At 48.0% G+C, this 24,339-nt stretch overlaps 1 protein-coding gene across 8 annotated transcripts in view; it reads left to right on the top strand.

Annotated features, from left to right (window-relative positions):
- LOC137425265 (splicing regulator ARVCF) overlaps window positions 1-15,447 on the top strand; it is a 193,337-nt gene extending 177,890 nt beyond the window's left edge. For 6 of the 8 annotated variants that reach the window (XM_068113515.2, XM_068113511.2, XM_068113514.2 and 3 more), the window contains one exon: window positions 13,938-15,447. In XM_068113515.2, coding sequence (XP_067969616.1) covers window positions 13,938-13,946 — 9 coding nt within the window. In that variant the 3' untranslated portion in view covers window positions 13,947-15,447. The remainder of the gene's footprint in view (window positions 1-13,937) is intronic. The other 2 variants (XM_068113516.2, XM_068113513.2) reach the window with 1 other exon arrangement.
- The last annotated feature ends 8,892 nt before the right edge of the window (window positions 15,448-24,339 follow it).

Below are 24,339 nucleotides of genomic sequence, written 5' to 3'. Positions count from 1 at the left end.
ATTCCTCCACTCCTAACTTCCTCAATCATGTCAATACTTCATGTGGAACTCCATCGAATGCTTTCTCCAGATCAACAAACCCAAGAAACAACTTCTTCCTCTTCTCCATGTACTTCTCCTGCAACTGCCTCACAATAAAGAGCGTGTCTGTCGTTCCTCTTCCTGGCATAAATCCAAACTGCATTTCGTCGATCTTCACCTTCTTCCTTATCCTCCTCTCCAACACCCTTTCCAATACCTTCATTCCATGCTCCAATAACTTTATCGCTCGGTACGAGCCACACTCCAGAGGGTCACCTTTCCCCTTGTATAGAGGGACGAGGGTACTCAGTACCCAATCCACTGGAATGCAGCCTTCTTTCACCACCAGATTACAGATCTCTGTCATTCTCTTCACACCCAAACTTCCTGCTGCCTTCAACATATCTCCCACAACTCCCGTCGGCCCTCCCGCTTTTCTACTCTTCATTGCTTTTATCGCTTCCTCAACTTCCTTCTCAGTTATCTTCTCTGCCGGTCCTAAAACTGGGTTACTCTCTATGTTTCCATCCCATTCATTCTCTGTATTCAACAGCATTTCCATATATCTTATCCATCTTCCTTTAATTCCATCTGGGTCCACAACGATTTGTCCCACTTCATCCTTCAAGCAACTCACCCCCATCACATCACACCTCTCTTTCGCTATCTGCTTTGCAATCCTGAATACCGCTCTCTGATCCTCTTCCGAAGCCAAGTGTTCTCCGAACATTTTCCTGCATGCCTCCTGCGCCTTTGCTACCTCTTTCTTTGCAGCCTTCTTGGCTGCCTTATAACTTTCATGCTCTGCTTTTTCTGCTCCCGTACCCTTCGCCTTCTGCCACTCCTTGAACTTCTTCCTCTTCTCTTCAATCCTCTTTCCAACTTCATCATCCCACCACCATGTTTCCGAGTGCCTCGGTGGTCCTTTTGTCCATCCACATACCTCACCAACGGCTCCCAATAGACTATCCTTCATTGACATCCAATCACTTTCAAGCTCAACCACATCATCCTCTACCCTACTCAGCCTCTCTTTTAAAATAATGCCTCCCTTACTGTCACCTCTTTCAACCTCCACACCTTCATTCTCGGTTGGTACTTCACCCGCCGAGCTCTCCTCGCACCTTTCACCCTTATGTCGCAGACAACCAAGTGGTGCTGTGAAACAGCCTCCTCCCCCGGGATCACCTTTGTGTCCTGGAGGTGTCCCCTATCTCGCCTACGCACCATCAGGTAGTCAACGGTTGTCGTCGACCCACCTGACGTGTATGTAACAAGCTTATTATCCTCTTTCTGGAACTGAGTATTACAAATCAGCTCCATCAGCAAACTCCAAAATCCTTTCACCTTCTCCATTTCTCACATCATATCCGTAACCCTTGGAGACGGTGGCAGGGGTTTTCGACGGTCCACACGTTTTTCAAAGTTAAGTCTGTTCACAATTGTATTTTGTCGAAACTGTATTTATCTTTCGGTGTGTGAACTTATAGTGTGCACCTTGGAAGTTTCTCGGTGTTTATCTTTCATAAATTAATCGTTTGTTTGCCGCGTCGCGAGCAAGGCCTTGCAGCCTCAGGCTTCCCCCGTCGAAGGTTGTTCCTTCCTTCGCCTTTTTGCTAGCTTTTTTGATTTCCCCTTCTGCACCAAGCTTCACCAAACATCTACTATTTGTCTAACGTTGTAACCCCCACACCCCCCTCCCCCCCCCCCCCAAAAAAAAAAAAAAAAAAAAAAACTTTTATTTCCTTTTCTCCTCGTGTGCTTTTGCCTCTGCCCACGTGCGCTGTCTCGCCCCGCCCCCATTTTCCAATTGCCTTCCACCTTTTGCCCTGTTCAAGTGACTCGTGGTCGTCGCTCGAGGCTTCCTCTCCCCATTGGTATTTTTGTGAATATAAGATTGTTCTTCACAGTTCTGTTTAAATATGATTCAACTATCCCCTTCAGTGTTTTATTCAGTGGTTTATTACAACACGCTGTTTTTCTTCTTATTTAAAAGGCTCCTTTCAATTTCCTCTTCAACTCATTCCATTTCAAAAAAATATTCAATCTCTTATGATTCCAAATCACTGCATGCTCTAAATTCTCATTCATTCCATCCCTCCTCCATCGTTCTTAAACGAATCGCTAACTTGAAAATCACAACAAACCCAATTTGTTATATATGTCCATCTTTCATTAATCATCCACTTTCTAAACTCCCCCCTTGCCCCTCCCCTTCAAATCTCCCCCCCAACCATCCCTCCCAAATTCTCCCTCCTCCCACCTCCTCAAAGCTGCCTCCTCCCCACTTCGTCTCCCTTCTATGCCATACCTCCACCTCCCCCAACCTTCTACTTTCCTCTGCCCCCCCCCTCAAACAAACTCTCACTGTGCCTCATTCCATCACCATCAAACCTTTCGTCCTCCTCATCCTTCCCTTTCTTGTAACTCTTCTGTAATCTCTGACACACTATCAACTGCTCTTCCTACATCCCCCTCTCACCCTTCATCTGACCCTACCCCTCCCCTCCCTTGTCTGCACCCGATGCTCCCCCTCTCTCCTCACTAACGGTATGGACCTCAAACATCCGGGGCCTTCGCTCAAACCTGATTGATCTCTCCATTCAGGTTGCTTCTGAAAATCCAGACTTGATCTGCTTAACAGAAACTTTCCTCCTTCAAGATGTCTCTGATTCCTTAATATCTCTTCCTGGTTACTCCCTCCTCCGGTACGATAGACCTGAGCCTCATCCTGGTGGTGGGGTGGCTATCTTTATCAAAAACTCTCTTCCTCACTCTCCCTGCACTGCCCTCTCTCCACCCCACCCACAGGAGTACCTCTGGCTACGGCTTCCTCTCCGCTCCCACCTTTTGTTCATATGTGTTCTGTACCGTCCTCCAAACAGTGATGACTCCATTTACATTTCTCTGTCGGACAACATGGACCAACTTCTATCAACTCATCCAAACTCTCTCTTCCTCATATGTGGCGACTTCAACTGTCATCATGCCAGCTGGCTGGGTGTGGGTTCATCTCTCACCAGCCATGGCACCTCAGCAAAGGACTTCTGCGACTCATTGGGACTGACACAATCTGTCAATTTCCCGACCCGGATCTCAGTCAATGGAGTATCTTCTCTTCTGGACTTGGTTATGACTACCTTCCCTGCAAATGTCTGCTGCTCTTCTTCTGCTCCAATCGGTTCTTCTGATCATGTGCTTGTTAAAGTGGACATCTCACTGGCCATTCTCAGAGAGCCTCCTCAGCGCCGACGAGTCTGGCATTTCACTCAGGCCGACTGGCACGGTCTGCAAGCAGCCATCAATCAACTGGACTGGTCTCCCATCTCTAATGCCTCTGACATCAATTCTTCCTGAGAATTCTTCCAAAGCAAACTGCTCTCATGCACAGATTTATCCCATCTCGTCTTCAGTTGTCTTACCCTTCCTCCCGTCCATGGTACACTGAATCTTGTGGTGAGGCAGTTGCCCTGAAACAACTTGCCTTTGCGTCTTGGAAGGCAAATCCAACTGAAGGCAATCTCAGTTCCTTCCACCAAGCTCGAAACAAGTGTGTTTCTACCCTCAGGAGTGCCAGGAAGCACTATCTCTCCACACTCAAGATTGAACTCTCAAACCTGTCTCCTTCCTCCAAATCCTGGTGGCATCTGGTCAAATCCGTTTCTGGTGTTTGTTCCCCCTCCATCCCCTCCCTTACCTCAAATGGCTACACAGTTGACACCGCACGTGACAAAGCCGAATGCCTCAACTCTGTGTTTGCCTCAAAATCTTGTGTCCCAAACCCATCTCTCTCTGTTCCCACCTTTCCTGGTCGAACCCAACTGCTCCTGGACTCTGTGTCCTTCTCTCCTGACAAGGTGGAGAAGTTTTTATCAAACCTCGACTCTGATTCTGCAACTGGACCAGATGGCATCAGCCCTCGGGTCCTAAAATCCTGCTCTGCCACTCTATCTCACCCTCTCTCTGTTCTTTTCACCCTCTCTTTTGCTCAAGGTCATCTGCCAGCATCTTGGAAATCAGCAAACATTACCGCTTTACACAAAAAAGGTGCAAAAACAGATCCTTGCAACTACAGACCAATCAGCCTGCTCCCAATTATCAGCAAAGTCATGGAATCCATCATTGCTTCGGATATCAAATCCTTCCTCTTCTCCAATGGCTTGATCTCTGATCATCAATTTGGATTCAGACCAGGTCATTCTACTCTGGACATGTTGCTTCTGCTGTCTCAACAATGGATGGAGGTCCTCAATGCCAAACAGGAAATCAGAGCTGTCTCACTTGACATATCACGTGCCTTCGATACGGTCTGGCACCCAGCTCTGCTCACCAAACTCACCTCCTATGGTATTCAGGGAAATCTCCACTCATGGCTTGCGGATTTCCTCTCTGGTCGTAGGCAACGTGTGGCCCTGAATGGATTTCTCTCATCTTCCCTTCCTGTTCTGGCTGGAGTTCCCCAAGGCAGTGTTCTGGGCCCTGTGCTATTTCTGGTCTTCATCAATGATCTCTCTGACTCTCTGGAAAATCCTCTCTTTCTCTTTGCTGACGACTCCACTATCTGCCGCTCCATTCCTCATCCCTCAGATCGGCAGTCTGCAGCCTCCTCACTCTCTGCAGACCTGGACAAAATCACAGACTGGTCAAACAAGTGGAACATGTCTTTCAATCCTGACAAATCTCACACTCTTACAATGTCTCTCCGAAAGGACCGACTGGAAAACCCTCCCATCTACTTTCTCAACAATCCTCTCCAAGAAGTTCTGTGGCTCAAGCTTTTGGGTCTCACTATCTGCCATGATCTTTCTTGGGAAAACCACATTTCCAAGCTGGCCTCCAAAGCCAGTCGCCGACTGGGCATCCTCCGTCGTGCGAAGTCCTTCCTTGGCACACCTGAGCTCCTCACCACATACAAGGCTTTCATCCGCAGCTCAATGGAATACTGTTCCCCCCTCTGGGCTGGTGCTCCTGCCTCACACCTTGCTCGGCTTCACGCTGTTGAGGCCAAAGCTTTCAGAATCATTGGAATCTCCTGCGATGGTCAACTCCGAGGGCCTTTCACTCACTCACCGCAGGCAGGCTGGTGGTCTTTCTGTCTTCTACAGACTCCTCTCCGGCCTTGCTCCTCCAGCTCTCTCTGTGCTCTGTCCCCCCAATATTCCTTCAGGTCGCACAAGATCTGCCTGCAACCCTCTTATGGTTAAACTGCCAAAGTCTAGGCTCTCTGCTCACCTTCACTCTTTCATTCCCCTTTTCTCCCACCTCTGGAACAAACTCCCCCACTCCCTTCAATCCCACTCCTCCCTCCAGGTCTTTAAAAGAGCTGTTTACCACCATCTCTTATCTTCCCCCATCGAAAACCTTGATCTTTTCTACCCCCGGTAATTCACCCCAGAGTCCTTGCAGTGTTCATATGTTTTATTCCTCTCCCACCTCCCCCCAAGTCCTCCCGATGTCCCTGCTCTCAAATGTTGTGTTTGTGTCCTTCCCCCTCTCCCCATCTTGTCTGCCGCTCCCCTTGTTTTTTGTGTTTTGTGTGTCGGTTCGTCTTTTTGTGTGATTAATGTTAGCTCTTTCACGAGCCTCGATCTTGTATACAAAAAAAACAAAAACAAAAAAACCCCATGAACTCCCTCAAAACCGTCCATACTCCTTCCCACATGTCCATTTACGTCTCCTCCTACCACAACAACTTCCTCATCTTTCACGTTTTCCATCAGCTTCTCTATCGCACACCAGAACTTGTCCTTCTCTTCATCGCTCCGACCAACCTGCGGAGCATATCCCGAGATGACGTTCATCAAGAGCTTTCCAATCATCATTTTCATCATCATCAACCTATCACTCATATGGTGAGGAATCACTTTAAAAAAATTCTACTAGCTGGATCCAGAACCGGATCTTCACCAAAATTGAATCGATTCTTCCTTGTCTCATCCACCTTTGGTGGCGGAGGTAAAAACGTCATGTTGTTTTTTATTTATGTATTTTTTTTATTTGTTTGTTTGCTTATTTTTTGATTTATTTATTACTTTTTGTTTTTGTTTTGTTTTACCCATTCATCATTAACGGGCCAAACTACAAATAGTAAGTTACTTATTTGTCAAATTTCAGTGTTTTGTTATTACAACAACAGCCAGCTTCCAGAATTTTTGGAGCAGAAGTTTCAAACTTGCACTTCGATACTGTCTATCGGTGTTTAAGCCATATGCCAAATTTATGGGTGATTGCTGTTGTAGTTTTGGAGAAGAAGATTGTTTATGTTTGGGACACAATCCAAAATGACCACCATTACAGGACATAATTCAAAAAACAAAATCTGTTCAGATAAAGTTCCAAGGGTGTGCCATAAACATGCACAAATTGGCACAGCCAGCTATAACCGTCTTCTTCTTTTTTATTTTTTTTTCAAATAATTTCACAAAATCGGTGGAACTATAATAATAATAATTATTATTATTAATAAAACTCTTAACAAGAACAGTAGGTTTCTGACCTGTTGGCTTGAAAATCTAATAGATAATCATAAAATAATAAATAAATAAGGATAATGAAAATAAAAAGACTTATAAAAGAAGGGCAGAAGAGAGAAAAGTGAGGTGAAGTGAAGAGAGAAAAAAAAGAGAGAGACTTAAGATGGTGTCATGTTTTTGGCTAAACAGCGAGGTGCCATGTGCACACTGCTTGCATCCACACAGAATCAGACCAGGTTTTCAGGGCGGTGACATGGAGAGCTACTGGTGCGCAGCTTGAAGGCCTCCTCTCGCAGCCAGTGAGGCTTGGGCACAGCAAGTATGGCGAGGGTGAGCAGTTGTCAAGCCTCGAGGTGAAAAGGGCAGCAATGTCCAAGGCAGAGAGAACATGAACAAAATACGCCTGCTTTTTATAATCTTGCCATTGCCCCGTCCAACTTCCACATCTCTCAGGTGGAGCTAGCGCTGTCTGTGGCATATGTCCCATATGCCATGACCACTGCCTCAACCACTCACTGAGCCGTTGGTACCCTGACTCCCGATGAGGATGCAGCCTATCACGGGCCACCTTTCTGTGGCCTCCTCTGGTCAGGCCCATGAGGCTTCATAAACGCTCCCATGACACCTGCACCCAGTCCAGGCCCAATCTAGGCCCAATCTGGCTTCAGATGAGGGGTGACACTGGATGAGATGTCCTTACCCTTTCTAACCACTAAATCTTGACAGCACCATCTCCCCCAAATGTGGCACAGACAACTTCCCTCTACACATGGATATTGATGCAGAAAAATGTTTTTGTTTTTTTTATTCCCATGAATAGAACTGTGCTAAAACCTTATTCCTATCTGAGACTCCCTCCCCCCACCATAAATATATAAAATAAAAGGGTAAAAACAGAGAGAGAAAAACCAAGTCGAAGTGAATGAAAAGTGCTCGTTAGTCCCATGGGGGTCCAACATGCCAATGCTGTAGGTAATGCTTTTTTCTAAGCACTCAAGACTGTCTGGGATGCTGATCCCCATTGCACAGACTTAGGACCACTGCAGAGCAGAGACCATGCACTGCGGACCTTGTCTGCAGATAGCCAGTTCTAATTCGTCCTTCGCTCCTGTCTGCCCTCTGCATGGTCCCGGCTCTGCTCCTAGCCTCACCTGCTCGGCTCCTTCGCTGTTTCCTCGGGCCCGCTCTCGTGGGTTGTGCCCATTGTTTGCAGCGGTGGTGGTGGCGGTTTGCCGCCGTGATCTTGATTAGCGGCGGCGGTCGTTTGCCGCTGCATTTGCCGCTTTGCCTCCTCAACCTTGGCCTCGAGCTCGTCTCTTCGCTCCTGTCTGCCCTCTGCTCGGTCCCGGCTCTGCTTCACCTGCCCGGCTCCTTCGCTGTTTCCTTGGGCCCGCTCCCATGGGTTGTGGCCATTGTTTCACTCCTCGACCTTGGCCTTGTGCTCGTCTCTTCGCTCCTGCTGGCATGGCTCTGCGGTACTCCGCCGCAAGGCTTCTCCTGCTTAATACCCGCTCCACCCCATCATGCATCTCTGCAATCAAATCCAATGGACTCCTGCGTCGACCCAGGTACATTCACCGTGGCTCCGATCGTAAGTTTGTTTATTTACAATCAGGTCACTCCATCCCCGTCCTCTGGTCAGCTCAGCGCACTCCCACTCATCGTCCCAGCGCACCTGGTCACAACAACGCACACAATCGCACCTCCTGTCTGCGAACCCTGGTCAAATCACCTGAATTCATACCCGCCGTACAAAACAACATCAAGCTCACCCTGTTCAATACCCGGTCCCTCAACAACACATGCCTCATCCTGAACGACTACATCCTGGAAATTAAACTGGACTTTCTCTGTCTCACTGAGACCTGGCAACAACCTCTGGACTACTTCGCACTCAACCTCACCACACCCAATGGATATTCTTACATCAATAAACCACGCTCGGAGGGCCGAGGTGGTGGAATTGCCGTAATTCACCGACAAGACATCAGGACCAGCCTCATCCCCATCGCATCTGCTCCATCATTTGAACACCTGGCTTTTAAACTCTGGTCACACACAGTCAGTCATGGCTGTTGTCTACCGCCCTCCCAAACCACACCCATCATTCCTGTCTGACTTCTACTTTCTGACCCAGCTATGTTCCCTCTCCCCCTCAATCCTCCTCCTTGGTGATTTCAATATCCACATGGACTCCACTGACTCCACGATAACCACTGACTTCACTGATTTACTCACCTGCTTTAACCTCACTCAACATGTCAACTTTCCTACCCATAACCGTGGTCACATTTTGGACCTTGTCTGCTCTACTGGACTAATTTTGCACCATCTCTCTGGCTCCGACCTCACTCTCTCTGACCACTTAGCCATCACTCTGACCATCAACATCCCCACCCCAGCACCAAGGCATTATCGCACAATCAACTTCCGTAAGCTAAACGCTCTTTCACCTACCTCATTCTCATCCACCCTCTCTGAAAAAATGTCCACTTCTCCCTTCGTTGACCTCCACACCCCTTCTGACCTCACTGACTACTACAACCACACTCTCTCCTCCTGCCTTGACCAGCTTGCGCCTCTGAAAACCAAAACAGTTTCTTTCACCCATTCTGCTCCCTGGTTTACCCCTGAACTCCGCCTGATGAAAACTCGTGCTCGCCAACTTGAAAGACTCCGCAATAATACAGGTCTCACAATTCACTCCCAAGCCTACAAGGACCACCTACAACACTATAAAGATGCCCTCTCCCACGCCCGCTCCGCCTACTACTCTCAAATTATCCACTCTGGCTCCGGAAACCCGAAAGCACTCTTCTCTACAATAAACAAACTCCTCAGCCCCCTGAACACCACCACCCAGTCATTCACAATAGACAACTGCATCTCCTTCCTTTCATTCTTCCAACGCAAAATTGAAAACATCTACAACAGCTTGACCACCGCCGCACCCGGTCCCCCTCAAACTACCTGCCCCCCCTTATCCTGCCATCCCCTGTCTCAATTCTCCCCAGTCTCCCCTACTGACCTCTCTGAACTCCTCATAGGAATGAAAACTGCCACCTGCACTCTTGACCGCATCCCCTCCAGCTTTGTCAAGGCCTCCCTTCCTGCTCTCTCTCCACTTATCATTGCAACAATAAACTCCTCCCTGTCTACAGGCATCGTCCCACCGTCCCTCAAAATTGCTGCTGTTACCCCCATTCTGAAAAAACCTGGACTAAACCCTGACACCCTAAATAACTTCAGACCCATCTCCAACCTACCCTTTCTGTCAAAAGTTTTGGAACGCGCTGTAGCCACTCAACTCAAACATCACCTCTCTGCCAATAACCTGTATGAAACATTCCAATCCGGATTCCGCTCCAACCACAGTACTGAAACTGCTCTCCTCAAAATCACCAACGACCTTCTCCTCTCCTCTGACGCTGGCAACCTCAACATTCTCATCCTCCTCGACCTCAGCGCCGCCTTTGACACCATCGATCACACCATCCTCCTCACCCGACTTGAAATCACCTTTAACACGACCGGCACTGCCCTCTCTTGGATTAAATCATACCTCTCTGACAGACGCCAGTTCATCTCCATCAATAACTGCAAATCCCCCACTGCTCTCCTCCCCCAAGGTGTCCCCCAAGGTTCAGTTCTTGGCCCCCTCCTCTTCATCCTTTACCTGTCCCCCCTCGGTCACTTAATCCGCCGTCATGGTCTCCAATTCCACTGCTTCGCCGATGACATCCAGCTTTTCATCTCCACCAAGTCCATCTCCATCTCCACCGCCACCCACTCTATCCTGACAAACTGCATCACTGAAATAAAATCCTGGCTTCAAATCAACTTCCTCAAACTTAACTATGATAAATCTGAAATAATCATCATTGGCCCAAAAACGCTCATAAAATCCACCCATAACTTTGCCCTCAACATCGACGGTATCCCAGTATCCACCTCCCCTCACATCCGGAATCTTGGCATCATCTTTGACCAAACCCTCTCCTTCGACAAATACACTAAACAGATCACAAAGACAGCCTTCTTTCACCTGAAAAACATCGCCCGTCTCCGTCCATCCCTCTCCTCCGTGGCTGCAGAAACTCTCATCCACGCCTTCATCACTTCCCGTCTGGACTCCTTTATAGCCTCCTTTATGGTTCACCCTCAACAATCGCCAATAAACTCCAATACATTCAGAACTCCGCTGCCCGTCTACTCACCCATTCCCGGACCCGTGACCACATCACCCCCGTCCTTTACAAGCTTCACTGGCTCCCCATCTTCCAGAGAATCCAGTACAAAATCCTCCTCTTGACCTACAAAGCCCTGCATAACCTGGCCCCATCCTACCTGGCTGACCTCCTCTCCAGACACACTCCCACCCGCAACCTCCGCTCTGCTGGTACCAACCTCCTGACCCCCCCCCCCCCCCCCCCCATCCGGACCAAATTCAGATCCTGGGGGGACATGGCCTTCTCCATCGCTGCTCCCACCCTCTGGAACTCACTACCTCACACCATCAGAGACTCCTCCTCACTCACCACATTCAAAACATCACTCAAGACCCACCTGTTCAACACTGCATTCAACATTTAACCCACAGCATCTAACCCCTGACTATCTCCACTCCTTCTCCCTCCTTTGTGCTTTGAATATTTCCCTATTGATTCTTCTTTTTTTGCAATTGTTTTTATGTTTTGCTATGCATTATGTTTTGCACTCTGTCAAAGCATCTTTGGGCTTCCTGAAAAGCGCTATATAAAATAAATGCATTATTATTATTATTATTATTATCATTATTATAATTAACTTGATCCCAAAGCACACACGAGCAGTGAGAATGCTCCTTGTACTTCGATCGGGATCTAAATCCTGTCTGTTATAAATCAGGTTTTATAATGAACAAGCAAAAGTACCCGTCTGAATTGACGGGAAAAGTTTAAGTTAATTTATCAATTTAAATTATTTCATGAACTTTTAAAAGTTTATTTGTGTTGGTTGCATTCTCGGTTTCACTCAGAGCCAAAGATCTGAGCTATTTATACCAAAATTTGGCATCAACATTATTATGCCTGTTCTGTCATTTCAAAAGTGGATGTTGAGCTTTGCCTGTGTGCGCAGATTTTCAAATGCAGTGCTGGCAGCGGCTGCCATAAACAGGATTTGGTTGGGAGTGGGAATCTTTGGGTAGTGAGGTAGCCAAAGCGAGTTCCCACAAACAAAGGACACTAGAGGCCGATATGGCGTGTCCGGGACACGGACAGAAATTTTTTCTCAAGTAAACCAACACATGGTTTGCATAGCCGGGACCCATTTTCGTGGCCATAGCTATGCCACCGTTACTCTTTTATAATTTGCCTGCAAACGAACAGGAAGCAGTTGAGATTGAAGACCAGTTCAGCAAGATGGAGAAGAGTTTCTGTGCTTAATTCCTAAGTGGTCCACAGATGGAAAAAGTGAGCCTTTGTCGTCGGAAGATGACGGTGTTTTGGGATTTGATATCCATAGTGAATAAGAAGTTATTAGATGGAAACCTGAACTGTTCAAAGATTATAAGTGTGTGATTGGTGTCCTTGATGAAGAAGGGTAAATATTAGATGAGTATAGCCATCTTGTAAAGATAACTGGAGATCAGTTCAGTGGCAGCTACAGGTGGAGATAGGGTGGTCCAGGCTGTTGGCCTTGTGGATCCTTGGTAAAAAGTAAATCTGTGACGTTCTCAGAGTGGTGTTAATGAGCTTGGAAGCAGTTTGTGGGGTTCCGGTTTGGAAATAAAATATTTTATGTGTCCTTAAAAAAAAAAATTTGGTTCACCAGGGTAAGGTTTTTGTTGACCGTGGAGTAAAATTAATCGGTGTAGGAAAGTTGCCGGAAGACTTCTGGTTTTATCTGTGACATGCAACTACTGTTGCACCGCCTTTGTCAGCGGCTTTGATGACAACCTCCTACAGTTTCTGGAGATAGTTGAGTGCATTCCTTTTGTCGTTGGCCTTTCAGAAGAAGATCAGGTGTTCATTCTGTGCAATGCAATATGTTGGGGAAAAATTGTGCTGATTTGTAACGTTAGAATGAATGCACAGAGGAGCGGAACGATACACATGAATGAAGCTGTCTGTTACTCGTCACTCATCACTTTTGGATATGGTAAAAATGCGACCTTCAGAGACCTGAGAGACAGTACATAATTATGGACATTAGTATGTAGTTCAGGACACACCATAACAGATTGTAAATGATTGGTTATATTTCAGCAAATCAACATCTGTGGATTAAGGTAATTAATAACAGCAGAATAAACATTAATACCTTTAAAAAAACAAGTAAAAGAGGTTGACCTAATTGTCCCCCATCGCACCGCGGAGCGAAAGGGGGACTATGGTTTTCCCCTCCATCCGTGTGTGTGCGCGTGCATGCGTGCGTCCGTGCGTGAGCAAAGGACCGAATTCTAATTTGGTGTGTGGGTGCAACCCACGTCAAAATCCAAGATGGCCGCCGCCATGTATGTCTGAACCTTGTGAGCAGAATATCTTGAAAAATAATCGAAGTACCAACTTCTAATCTGGTGTGTGGGTGTATCTAAGCACAAGGAAGAACGCTATTGAAAATTGGGTCGCCACGTCAAAATCCAAGATGGCCGCCACCATATATATGTCTGAACCTTGTGAGCGAAATATCTTGAAAAATAAACGAACGACTAACTTCTAATCTGGTGTGGGTGTATCTACGCATAAGGAAGAACGCTATTGAAAATTGGGTCGCCACGTCAAAATCCAAGATGGCCGCCTTGCGTCTTCCACTTTGTTAACTCACATCACTTCACCGACGGGGGACCTAGGTGTAACGCTTGTTTTCAATAGGGTTCTTCCATATGCCTAGTTGCACCCACACACCAAATTAGAATTCGGTCCTTCGCTTACGCACGCACGCACGCACACATGGACGGAGGGGAAAACCATAGTCCCCCTTTCGCTCCGCGGTGCGACGGGGGACAAAAAAGGGATAGAAGTAATCAATATGGAGAAAATACTGCAACAGAAGGAGGTGTGGAGTAAACATCCAGAAAAACTACAACGGGGAAAACCACCAATGGTTGTATCCACTTTACAAAGTGCTGTAAGGAGAAATCTTCAAACGTATAGAAGAACCAAGGGCTGTGGAGAGAGAGGATGAAGGGGAGGTGGTGGAGGGAAAGAGTGAGGGAGGAAGCAGTTGGAAGAGTAGGAGAGGGGTGGGGGTGAGGGGGGGGGCATCAGAGGGGGAGACGTAACGTAAACCAATATATTGAGATTTTAATCTCAGAGAAGAGTCTGAATGTCATGCACATTGCACATTGCATTGAAATTGCCTTTTTTTTACTCGCATTTAAATGATAGTTTTTAAATGTTTAACATAATGCAATAGCTCCCTGCATATTCCCTCTTTCTTTCTTTGCTCCTCACGTGCCAGGAGAAGTGAATCCAATGGAACACGTCATCCTGCGGCTTCCTCCAGCACTTCACTCGGATGCCTTCTCTCGCATTCGCAAAGAGCAGTTGGTGATGGAGGAAATGTGAGCAGGAAGTAAGAGGGGTGGATCCGAAGAGACTCCATTGCTTTTTGATAACCACAGTAATCGTAACTCAGTTAAATAATTGCAACACGCCAGGTTTGGTAAGCTTTATTAGCGGTGTTTTAGTTTAAAGGGTCTTTGTGGGTTTTGTAATTGAATTTCTCCTTCTGTCTGACATTTTGTATTTGCATTGAGGATATTGATGATGTCATTGCCATGTTTCTTCACGTGCCTTTCTCTGCTGCCATCACCCCCTATCCCTGTGATTGTTTTCTGTTCAAATAATTCAACGGTTTTAATCGTACGTTGCAGGAGGCACAGATTCGCTTCGAGCTTTATGGAAAACAGAACGTTTGGATTAGTTCTCGTGCTGTAATTTACAGACAACACTATCGTGTAACGTACTGTAAAGTACCCTATTGCAGTTGTCTCATCATAGTTGACTGTTGTCAGCTTGTTATATTACACCGCAGTACATTTCATCTTCGGTTACAAGAATCAAACACTTTAAAACTATTTTACGACACTATACTCCAACACTACATTATACTTTATTCGACTACGCTGGTCTCCTGTAAATGAAGATGCATGTCAAACTGCTTCAGTTAACTTTACCATCAACTACCTTTTCAGGAATATGTCACTACCAAAGTGGTTTATTAGCTTCTCAACAGGCCAGACAGGCAGCTTCATCAATCCGATGAGGAAAACCAAATAAATAAAATGAATCGTCCATCCCAATCTCTTCTCTCCTTAGGATATGATTGATACCCCTCTACCTCCTCTTTTCCAAGTGCAGTTTTCTACAGTTCATTCCCTCCTACCTCTCCTGGTGTTCATTCATCCCGTTGTCGCATTCACGTGTTGCTCCACCGTCGGTGCGTTGCCTTCTCCCCTCTGTCACTTTGCTCTTCCGTGAGCCTCGACTTTGTGTACAAAACAAATAAACCCACCGGAAGTTGAGCAATCTGCACACATATTTCACCAGTACTCCCATCACCACGATCATTGAAACATTTCATTCCTTGGAGCCCCCCACTGGTTTAAATGCGTGAAAATCAACGTTTATAAAAGTGATTATGAATTTGTGGTTTGAAAATAAAAAATAAAACGAGGAGCAAGTTTTAAAATGGTATATTATGATTTTGAGTGTCGATTATCAACAAATAATATTTTCGACACCTTAAATTTATTTTTTACAAAGTACCTTCATCGATGGCTCGGTTGAGGTTCCTTTTTGCTTAAATCCCGTGCCTTGTTTTCTAACTTTTTCAAAAGTCAAGAAAAGTTATTTTTGCATTTCCTGATACAGCAGTGATGGTTTTAGTAAAACAAAGTTTTATTCACATGGATGGACATTTGACCACCAATGCTGTGAACATTTGGAATAAACTTTGCAAATGCTTATTGAGTACTTTACCTCGATTTTGATTCTTTAAGTGCGTCGGTGTTTTCAATTCGCTGATGGCAATATTGTATCGATTGTTGGGTAGAGTGTGAATACGGGAAAAGTGCAAACAATGGTGAAGTCAATTTTGCCATTATTTGCAGAATTGTTGGTCTCGAATGTGCACATTAGTTTGGATTATCTCTAGGTTGATTCAAAAACATGAAAGGGCCTCGTGAAGCTAATACCGGATGCATGATTTGTTGTTTTGTTTTGTGGATCGAGTTGGTCTGTTTGTTCCCGTCGGAACCCCTGGCTCATGATGTCAGATAAAAATGTGTGTGCATATGTATATACATATATCTATATAATAAAGCAGGAGGAGCGTGTGTCCATCCGTCCGTCCCCGAACTACGCCCTCAGCTTCGGGGCTAGCCACGCCAAACTTTGTGGGGTCCCAGCGTGTGTCCTAAGGTGGGTGGGAGGTTTCCTAAATTTCTCACGACTATTATGATTTAGAGTTTCCACTCATACCAAGTTGCTCTCTCTCCGCATGTGAACTCATTCACGGATTCGGCATTAGCAGTTTCGCCATTTACCACATGTGGAAACATTTGCTGGTTCGGTAATATCTCTACAATTGTGATTTTGAGTTTCACTCATACCAAGCTGCTCTCTCTCTCCGCATGTAAACTCATTCACAGGTTCGGCATTAGCAGTTTCGCCATTTACCACATGTGGAAACATTTGCTGGTTCGGTAATATCTCTCTACAATTGTGATTTAGAGTTCCCACTCATACCAAGCTGCTCTCTCTCTCTCTGCATGTAAACTCATTCACGGGTTCGGCATTAGCAGTTTCGCCATTTACCACATGTGGAAACATTTGCTGGTTCGGTAATATCTCTCTACAATTGTGATTTAGAGTTCCCACTCATACCAAGTTGCTCTCTCTCTCTGCATGTAAACTCATTCACGGGTTCGGCATTAGCAGTTTCGCCATTTACCACATGTGGAAACATTTGCTGGTTCGGTAATATCTCTCTACAATTGTGATTTAGAGTTCCCACTCATACCAAGTTGCTCTCTCTCCGCATGTAAACTCATTCACGGGTTCGGCATTAGCAGTTTCGCCATTTAGCACATGTGGAAACATTTGCTGGTTCGGTCAACCATCGTCATTATCAGCTTCATCATCATTAAAGGTACATCGATTTTACTCTATATTCCCCGTTTTGGGGCCAGCCCCACAAAATTTTCTGTGTAGCTTTTGGGGTCCCAGCACGTGTCCTAAAGTAGGTGGGAATTTTCCTAAAATTCCTCAAAAGCGTTTTTTTTTTTGTTTTTTTTTAAATAAAGGTTTTTGGTGTATGTACAATTTTTTCTCACCGATCAAGATCCAGTTATTCAGCCTTTAGTAAACCATCGAAATTGATGTTTTGGGCTGTAGCAAAATTAATCCAGGAGTGTACTATGGCAGTAATGAGCCAAATGGCCTAATTTACTTGTTTGATGCCCTCGAAGATTGTGCGACGACTACTTGCCGTCACCCGGTATGGTGCCGTGATGAGTGTGGACCCTTTGTGTCATAATTACTATTCTGCATATGGAATATGAATACTTAAATGCAATTGGTTTGATTCCCGACAAATACTTCCCCTTCAAACGTGAAGCGAAAGGGTGGGTCGAGGCGCAAGCCAAGCTCTGTCCCTCTCCCACCAAGGAGATGCTGATCTGCAAAGAGTGGCAGTATTTTTGTTTGACCGATTTTATTGTGAATTATATATTATTTTTTTTACACAGTCGTTGACCACATGTGTATTGTTTGTTACAATATGGTACAGCAGATTTCGTGGCATTGGCCCATGGGTATGGAATTTTACAAAAATCAAAGAAAAGGCTTCACACAGGCACAACTCACTTATTTATATACTAGCGCGGGTCGGCTCACTACGCTCACCTCACCACACATCGCTGCAGAGGCACAGGCTTGTTTTAACTAAAGATGATGACTGTACCTGTACCTGAGCTGCTGTGTTGTCATGATTTACACCAATCATCATACAAACATTTATTTTGCACCAATCATCATAAACATTTATTTTGCACAAATTTATTTGTAATATTGGTGATATTCGTTTGTAATCAAAAAAGGTCCAAGTGGTCTAAAGCTCTAAATGGTCAAGTGTCCAAGCTGCATAATCTGTCAGAGTGTAAGGGGTCTAAATTTGTAAAGGTCTAAAGATTCTAGGGGTCAAAAGGCTATTAAAGGTCTAACGGGTGAAGGGATCTAAAGGTCTTGAAAGGGCCTTGGGGGGGGGGGGGGGGGGAAAGGTCTTAAGGGTGTTGGGGGAAAGGTCTTAAGGGTGTTGGGGTCTTAGAGTCTTGTGGATCTATGGGCTTTTAAGAGTATTGGGGAGGGGGGGGGGAGGAGGTCTAATGGGTCTCAGCAGTCTAAAGGGTCGAAAGGTACATTCCAATGGTACATAATTAATATACGTATGTGTAGTCAGGGTGCAATTGATGTTCAAACAGTATGCGATCGAGCAGCCAGTCATTGAGTGAGTGAAGTGAGTCCGTAAACACTTCAGTCGCTTGAACCAAACACGATTTTGATGAAACTTGGCCACCACATCAAAATCTGAGCTCATCAAGGGGGTATACTTGGGAGGGGGGAGGGGAGGGTAAATATAGTTTTTTTTTTAACTTACATTTTTTTTTGATATGGTTAGTCTAGAATAGCACAAAATACATAATGCTAGCATGTTGTACTGCAACTACATATAATTCACACGTCCAAAAGCAATGGTAAAGATCAACCAAACATGAATTGCCACCTGGTAGGACAAGTAACTGTGTCTGACTTGACAAAACAACGTTTCTTTCTGCAATGTTGCTATTTCATTGTGTGGAAAGGTGCCACGCGAGCATGGGCGCCACGTGAAAACGCAAAAACAATGTGGCAGGAAAAAACACTCATCCGTACCGAGTGGGAGTGAAACATGGTGCTGAGAGAGCGTTCTCGATCAAAAGTCCATTGAGCAGCACATTCCTAATCTGACCTTGCAGTGCAGATCCTGGATCAGCACAACAGCAGCCTGGACCGACCTCATCTTTCTGTATGCACACTTTTCTTACCTCTTCCAGATTTCTTTGTAAAAAATAAAGATTTTTACTTCTCTCTGTCAAAAAGCAATTCACTGATAAATTAATTAATGAAACAGTTCATTCATATATGCAGCGCAAGGCTGCGGGGTAGCATCATTGGCTGAGGATGTGCTTTGCTACCCTCTGCTGGTTAGGGCAGGAATAAGAAATTTGGTCAGTGCCGGCGATGGCTTGCCTACTCTTCATGAAGGATTCCTTGGCATCTTTAATGTCCGACAACGAATCTTGCCAGACAGGATGCCCGTTTAGCGTCCATCAGAGGGACGGCACACTGATGTCTTGCCATGTCTCCGAAACATCTGGATTACAGTTTATAGCTGTGTCGGGATTCAAACCCAGACTCAACAATCTAGAGTCGAGTGCTCATCCCTCTGGGCTATCATTCAATCCAGCCCCGTTTCCCACGAGCAACACCTTTCAAGAAATCTCAACACCCACCATGCAGTTAGAGATATTTGAACACAAAGTGAACTAAAACACTCGGCAGAGTATACCTCCCCCAGGTTGAACAGTTTATGTTTTGTATCCCACTGATAGGCCGGATCTCGATTCGGATCTTCACCAAAATTGAATCGGCTTGTTCTTGTCACACATCCAATCTGTCCACCAAGTTTCGTCCGAATCCGTCCATCGCTTTTTGAAATATCGTGGTGTATCGTTTTTTGCCCTATCATTCAATGGTAAGCCTGGTATTGGCTTAATGGGTAAGGTGGCTGTCTTGGAGGATCCTGACTTTAAACCCCCATCATTCTGTTCAAATAACACCAGGTGCGTTGGCTCAGCCTGTCATCCTTCTGAGGTCGACAAAATGAGTACCAGCTTACTGGTGATGGGACATTTGGGGCACTGCATCAGCGGCACAGCGAGGTCGGCAAAATGAGAACCTGCTAGCTGGTAAGGGGGAACTGCACCAGCGGTACAGCGAGGTCGGCAAAATGAGAACCTGCTAGCTGGTAAGGGGGCACTGCATCAGCGGCACAGCGAGGTCGGCAAAATGAGAACCTGCTAGCTGGTAAGGGGGCACTGCATCAGCAGTACAGCGAGGTCGGCAAAATGAGAACCTGCTAGCTGGTAAGGGGGCACTGCATCAGCAGTACAGCGAGGTCGGCAAAATGAGAACCTGCTAGCTGGTAAGGGGGCACTGCATCAGCGGCACAGCGAGGTCGGCAAAATGAGAACCTGCTAGCTGGTAAGGGGGCACTGCATCAGCAGTACAGCGAGGTCGGCAAAATGAGAACCTGCTAGCTGGTAAGGGGGCACTGCATCAGCAGTACAGCGAGGTCGGCAAAATGAGAACCTGCTAGCTGGTAAGGGGGCACTGCATCAGCGGCACAGCGAGGTCGGCAAAATGAGAACCTGCTAGCGGGTAAGGGGAACTGCATCAGCGGCACAGCGAGGCGGCAAAATGAGACCCTTCTAGCTGGTAAGGGGGTACTGCATCAGCGGCACAGCGAGGCGGCAAAATGAGAACCTTCTAGCTGGTAAGGGGGAACTGCACCAGCGGTACAGCGAGGCGGCAAAATGAGAACCTGCTAGCTGGTAAGGGGGAACTGCACCAGCGGCACAGCGAGGCGGCAAAATGAGAACCTTCTAGCTGGTAAGGGGGAACTGCATCAGCAGTACAGCGAGGCGGCAAAATGAGAACCTTCTAGCTGGTAAGGGGGCACTGCATCAGCAGTACAGCGAGGCGGCAAAATGAGAACCTTCTAGCTGGTAAGGGGGAACTGCATCAGCAGTACAGCGAGGTCGGCAAAATGAGAACCTGCTAGCTGGTAAGGGGGCACTGCATCAGCGGCACAGCGAGGTCGGCAAAATGAGAACCTGCTAGCGGGTAAGGGGGCACTGCAACAGCGGCACAGCGAGGCGGCAAAATGAGAACCTGCTAGCTGGTAAAGGGGTAACTGCATCAGCGGCACAGCGAGGCGGCAAAATGAGAACCTGCTAGCGGGTAAGGGGTAACTGCATCAGCAGCACAGCGAGGCAGCAAAATGAGAACCTGCTAGCGGGTAAAGGGGGCATTGCATCAGCGGCACAGCGAGGTCGGCAAAATGAGAACCTTCTAGCTGGTAAGGGGTAACTGCATCAGCGGCACAGCGAGGTCGGCAAAATGAGAACCTGCTAGCTGGTAAGGGGTAACTGCATCAGCGGCACAGCGAGGCGGCAAAATGAGAACCTGCTAGCTGGTAAAGGGTAACTGCATCAGCGGCACAGCGAGGCGGCAAAATGAGAACCTGCTAGCGGGTAAAGGGGGCACTGCATCAGCGGCACAGCGAGGCGGCAAAATGAGAACCTGCTAGCTGGTAAGGGGGCACTGCATCAGTGGCACAGCGAGGCCGCAAAATGAGAACCCTCTAGCTGGTAAGGGGGCACTGCATCAGCGGCACAGCGAGGCGCAAAATGAGAACCTTCTAGCTAGTAAGGGGGCACTGCATCAGCAGTACAGCGAGGTCGGCAAAATGAGAACCTTCTAGCTGGTAAGGGGGCACTGCATCAGCGGCACAGCGAGGTCGGCAAAATGAGAACCTTCTAGCTGGTAAGGGGGCACTGCATCAGCGGCACAGCGAGGCGGTAAAATGAGAACCTTCTAGCTGGTAAGGGGGCACTGCATCAGCAGTACAGCGAGGTCGGCAAAATGAGAACCTGCTAGCGAGTAAGGGGGCACTGCATCAGCGACACAGCGACGTCGGCAAAATGAGAACCTGCTAGCGGGTAAGGGGGCACTGCATCAGCGGCACAGCGAGGCGGCAAAATGAGAACCTGCTAGCTAGTAAGGGGGCACTGCATCAGCGGCACAGCGAGGTCGGCAAAATGAGAACCTGCTAGCTGGTAAGGGGGCACTGCATCAGCAGTACAGCGAGGCGGCAAAATGAGAACCTTCTAGCTGGTAAGGGGGCACTGCATCAGCAGTACAGCGAGGCGGCAAAATGAGAACCTGCTAGCTGGTAAGGGGGAACTGCACCAGCGGCACAGCGAGGCGGCAAAATGAGAACCTTCTAGCTGGTAAGGGGGAACTGCATCAGCAGTACAGCGAGGCGGCAAAATGAGAACCTTCTAGCTGGTAAGGGGGCACTGCATCAGCAGTACAGCGAGGCGGCAAAATGAGAACCTTCTAGCTGGTAAGGGGGAACTGCATCAGCAGTACAGCGAGGTCGGCAAAATGAGAACCTGCTAGCTGGTAAGGGGGCACTGCATCAGCGGCACAGCGAGGTCGGCAAAATGAGAACCTGCTAGCGGGTAAGGGGGCACTGCAACAGCGGCACAGCGAGGCGGCAAAATGAGAACCTGCTAGCTGGTAAAGGGGTAACTGCATCAGCGGCACAGCGAGGCGGCAAAATGAGAACCTGCTAGCGGGTAAGGGGTAACTGCATCAGCAGCACAGCGAGGCAGCAAAATGAGAACCTGCTAGCGGGTAAAGGGGGCATTGCATCAGCGGCACAGCGAGGTCGGCAAAATGAGAACCTTCTAGCTGGTAAGGGGTAACTGCATCAGCGGCACAGCGAGGCGGCAAAATGAGAACCTGCTAGCTGGTAAAGGGTAACTGCATCAGCGGCACAGCGAGGCGGCAAAATGAGAACCTGCTAGCGGGTAAAGGGGGCACTGCATCAGCGGCACAGCGAGGCGGCAAAATGAGAACCTGCTAGCTGGTAAGGGGGCACTGCATCAGTGGCACAGCGAGGCCGCAAAATGAGAACCCTCTAGCTGGTAAGGGGGCACTGCATCAGCGGCACAGCGAGGCGCAAAATGAGAACCTTCTAGCTGGTAAGGGGGCACTGCATCAGCAGTACAGCGAGGTCGGCAAAATGAGAACCTTCTAGCTGGTAAGGGGGCACTGCATCAGCGGCACAGCGAGGCGGTAAAATGAGAACCTTCTAGCTGGTAAGGGGGCACTGCATCAGCGGCACAGCGAGGCGGTAAAATGAGAACCTGCTAGCGAGTAAGGGGGCACTGCATCAGCGACACAGCGACGTCGGCAAAATGAGAACCTGCTAGCGGGTAAGGGGGCACTGCATCAGCGGCACAGCGAGGCGGCAAAATGAGAACCTGCTAGCGGGTAAGGGGGCACTGCATCAGCGGCACAGCGAGGCGGCAAAATGAGAACCTGCTAGCTGGTAAGGGGGCACTGCATCAGCAGTACAGCGAGGTCGGCAAAATGAGAACCTGCTAGCTGGTAAGGGGGCACTGCATCAGCAGTACAGCGAGGCGGCAAAATGAGAACCTGCTAGCTGGTAAGGGGGCACTGCATCAGCAGTACAGCGAGGTCGGCAAAATGAGAACCTGCTAGCTGGTAAGGGGGCACTGCATCAGCGGCACAGCGAGGTCGGCAAAATGAGAACCTGCTAGCGGGTAAGGGGTAACTGCATCAGCAGTACAGCGAGGCGGCAAAATGAGAACCTGCTAGCGGGTAAGGGGGCACTGCATCAGCGGCACAGCGAGGTCGGCAAAATGAGAACCTGCTAGCGGGTAAAGGGGGCACTGCATCAGCGGCACAGCGAGGTCGGCAAAATGAGAACCTGCTAGCTGGTAAGGGGGCACTGCATCAGCGGCACAGCGAGGTCGGCAAAATGAGAACCTTCTAGCGGGTAAGGGGGCACTGCATCAGCAGTACAGCGAGGTCGGCAAAATGAGAACCTTCTAGCGGGTAAGGGGGCACTGCAACAGCGGCACAGCGAGGCGGCAAAATGAGAACCTGCTAGCGGGTAAGGGGTAACTGCATCAGCGGCACAGCGAGGCGGCAAAATGAGAACCTGCTAGCGGGTAAGGGGTAACTGCATCAGCAGCACAGCGAGGCAGCAAAATGAGAACCTTCTAGCTGGTAAGGGGTAACTGCACATCAGCGGCACAGCGAGGTCGGCAAAATGAGAACCTGCTAGCTGGTAAGGGGTAACTGCATCAGCGGCACAGCGAGGCGGCAAAATGAGAACCTGCTAGCTGGTAAAGGGTAACTGCATCAGCGGCACAGCGAGGCGGCAAAATGAGAACCTGCTAGCGGGTAAAGGGGGCACTGCATCAGCGGCACAGCGAGGCGGCAAAATGAGAACCTGCTAGCGGGTAAAGGGGGCACTGCATCAGCGGCACAGCGAGGCGGCAAAATGAGAACCTGCTAGCTGGTAAGGGGGCACTGCATCAGTGGCACAGCGAGGCCGCAAAATGAGAACCCTCTAGCTGGTAAGGGGGCACTGCATCAGCGGCACAGCGAGGCGCAAAATGAGAACCTTCTAGCTAGTAAGGGGGCACTGCATCAGCAGTACAGCGAGGTCGGCAAAATGAGAACCTTCTAGCTGGTAAGGGGGCACTGCATCAGCGGCACAGCGAGGCGGTAAAATGAGAACCTTCTAGCTGGTAAGGGGGCACTGCATCAGCAGTACAGCGAGGTCGGCAAAATGAGAACCTGCTAGCGAGTAAGGGGGCACTGCATCAGCGACACAGCGACGTCGGCAAAATGAGAACCTGCTAGCGGGTAAGGGGGCACTGCATCAGCGGCACAGCGAGGCGGAAAAATGAGAACCTGCTAGCTAGTAAGGGGGCACTGCATCAGCGGCACAGCGAGGTCGGCAAAATGAGAACCTGCTAGCTGGTAAGGGGGCACTGCATCAGCAGTACAGCGAGGCGGCAAAATGAGAACCTTCTAGCTGGTAAGGGGGCACTGCATCAGCAGTACAGCGAGGCGGCAAAATGAGAACCTGCTAGCTAGTAAGGGGGCACTGCATCAGCGGCACAGCGAGGTCGGCAAAATGAGAACCTTCT

The sequence above is a fragment of the Myxine glutinosa genome, chromosome 4, assembly GCF_964187855.1.
Source record: "Myxine glutinosa chromosome 4, kmMyxGlut1.1, whole genome shotgun sequence".
Lineage (NCBI taxonomy): Eukaryota > Metazoa > Chordata > Myxini > Myxiniformes > Myxinidae > Myxine > Myxine glutinosa.
Note: the sequence above shows the minus strand (reverse complement) of the source record. Positions and strands in the feature narration are given on the sequence as shown.